The sequence below is a fragment of the Stegastes partitus genome, unplaced genomic scaffold (assembly GCF_000690725.1).
Source record: "Stegastes partitus isolate 25-593 unplaced genomic scaffold, Stegastes_partitus-1.0.2 Scaffold443, whole genome shotgun sequence".
Lineage (NCBI taxonomy): Eukaryota > Metazoa > Chordata > Actinopteri > Pomacentridae > Stegastes > Stegastes partitus.
Genome location: NW_007578174.1, coordinates 58,760 through 59,476, shown reverse-complemented (window position 1 = coordinate 59,476; position 717 = coordinate 58,760). Strand labels below are relative to the sequence as shown.

Below are 717 nucleotides of genomic sequence, written 5' to 3'. Positions count from 1 at the left end.
CCGTCTATATTACGAAGCAGCACTTGTAGGATGATTCTATTACATGTCTCCTAGCTGCCGGATAATTCAATAAGCACCACTGAGATGACACACAGTTATAATCTACTTAATGAAGCCACTGTACTGATGAATTGTGTGCCTTTTTCTTCCCTCATTTCACCGACCCTTCTCTGTGTCACCGCCTCCCTCCCACTGTTCCTCTCCTCCCGTCCTCCCCCCACTTCCTCTCGCTCTGTTTTTTTTTTTGCAGGGTGTTGATGGAGAGCCATTCGAATGACAGCCGGGACAGTGGTCATCACTGGTGGAATTCTAGCTACAGTTATATTACTGCTTATCATCGCAGTACTGTGCTACTGTAGGCTGCAGGTTAGTGATGTCTTTGAGTGTTGGACTACAGCTGTATCTGTGAAACTGAAGAGAAGTTCTTTCTTTCCAAGAGTTGAGCTGCATTTTTTTGTCTGTGCCTATGACAAGGCTGCACAATCTTCTATACAAAATGTTTTTATTTGTGCACAGTCTGCAGAACTGCATCAAAATAATGTAACACAGTCATGCAAACTGGTAGCTGGTAGCATGAGGATGAATTCTGAGTCACTATCCCAGCTGACTCAGGGTGAAGGCAGGTTCACCTGGACAGGTAACCAGTCTATCACAGGGCTACACTTAGAGACAGACAACCAAGCACACTCACCTTCACACCTGCCGCCGTTTCATAGT

General features: G+C 45.5%; 1 protein-coding gene across 1 annotated transcript in view; it reads left to right on the top strand.

Annotated features, from left to right (window-relative positions):
- Positions 1-273: 273 nt before the first annotated feature.
- The window catches only part of fam163ba (family with sequence similarity 163 member B, genome duplicate a), a 6,364-nt gene continuing 5,920 nt past the window's right edge, over positions 274-717 (top strand). The window contains exon 1 of the mRNA XM_008286226.1: positions 274-366. Within this exon, the coding sequence (XP_008284448.1) occupies positions 274-366 (93 nt within the window). The remainder of the gene's footprint in view (positions 367-717) is intronic.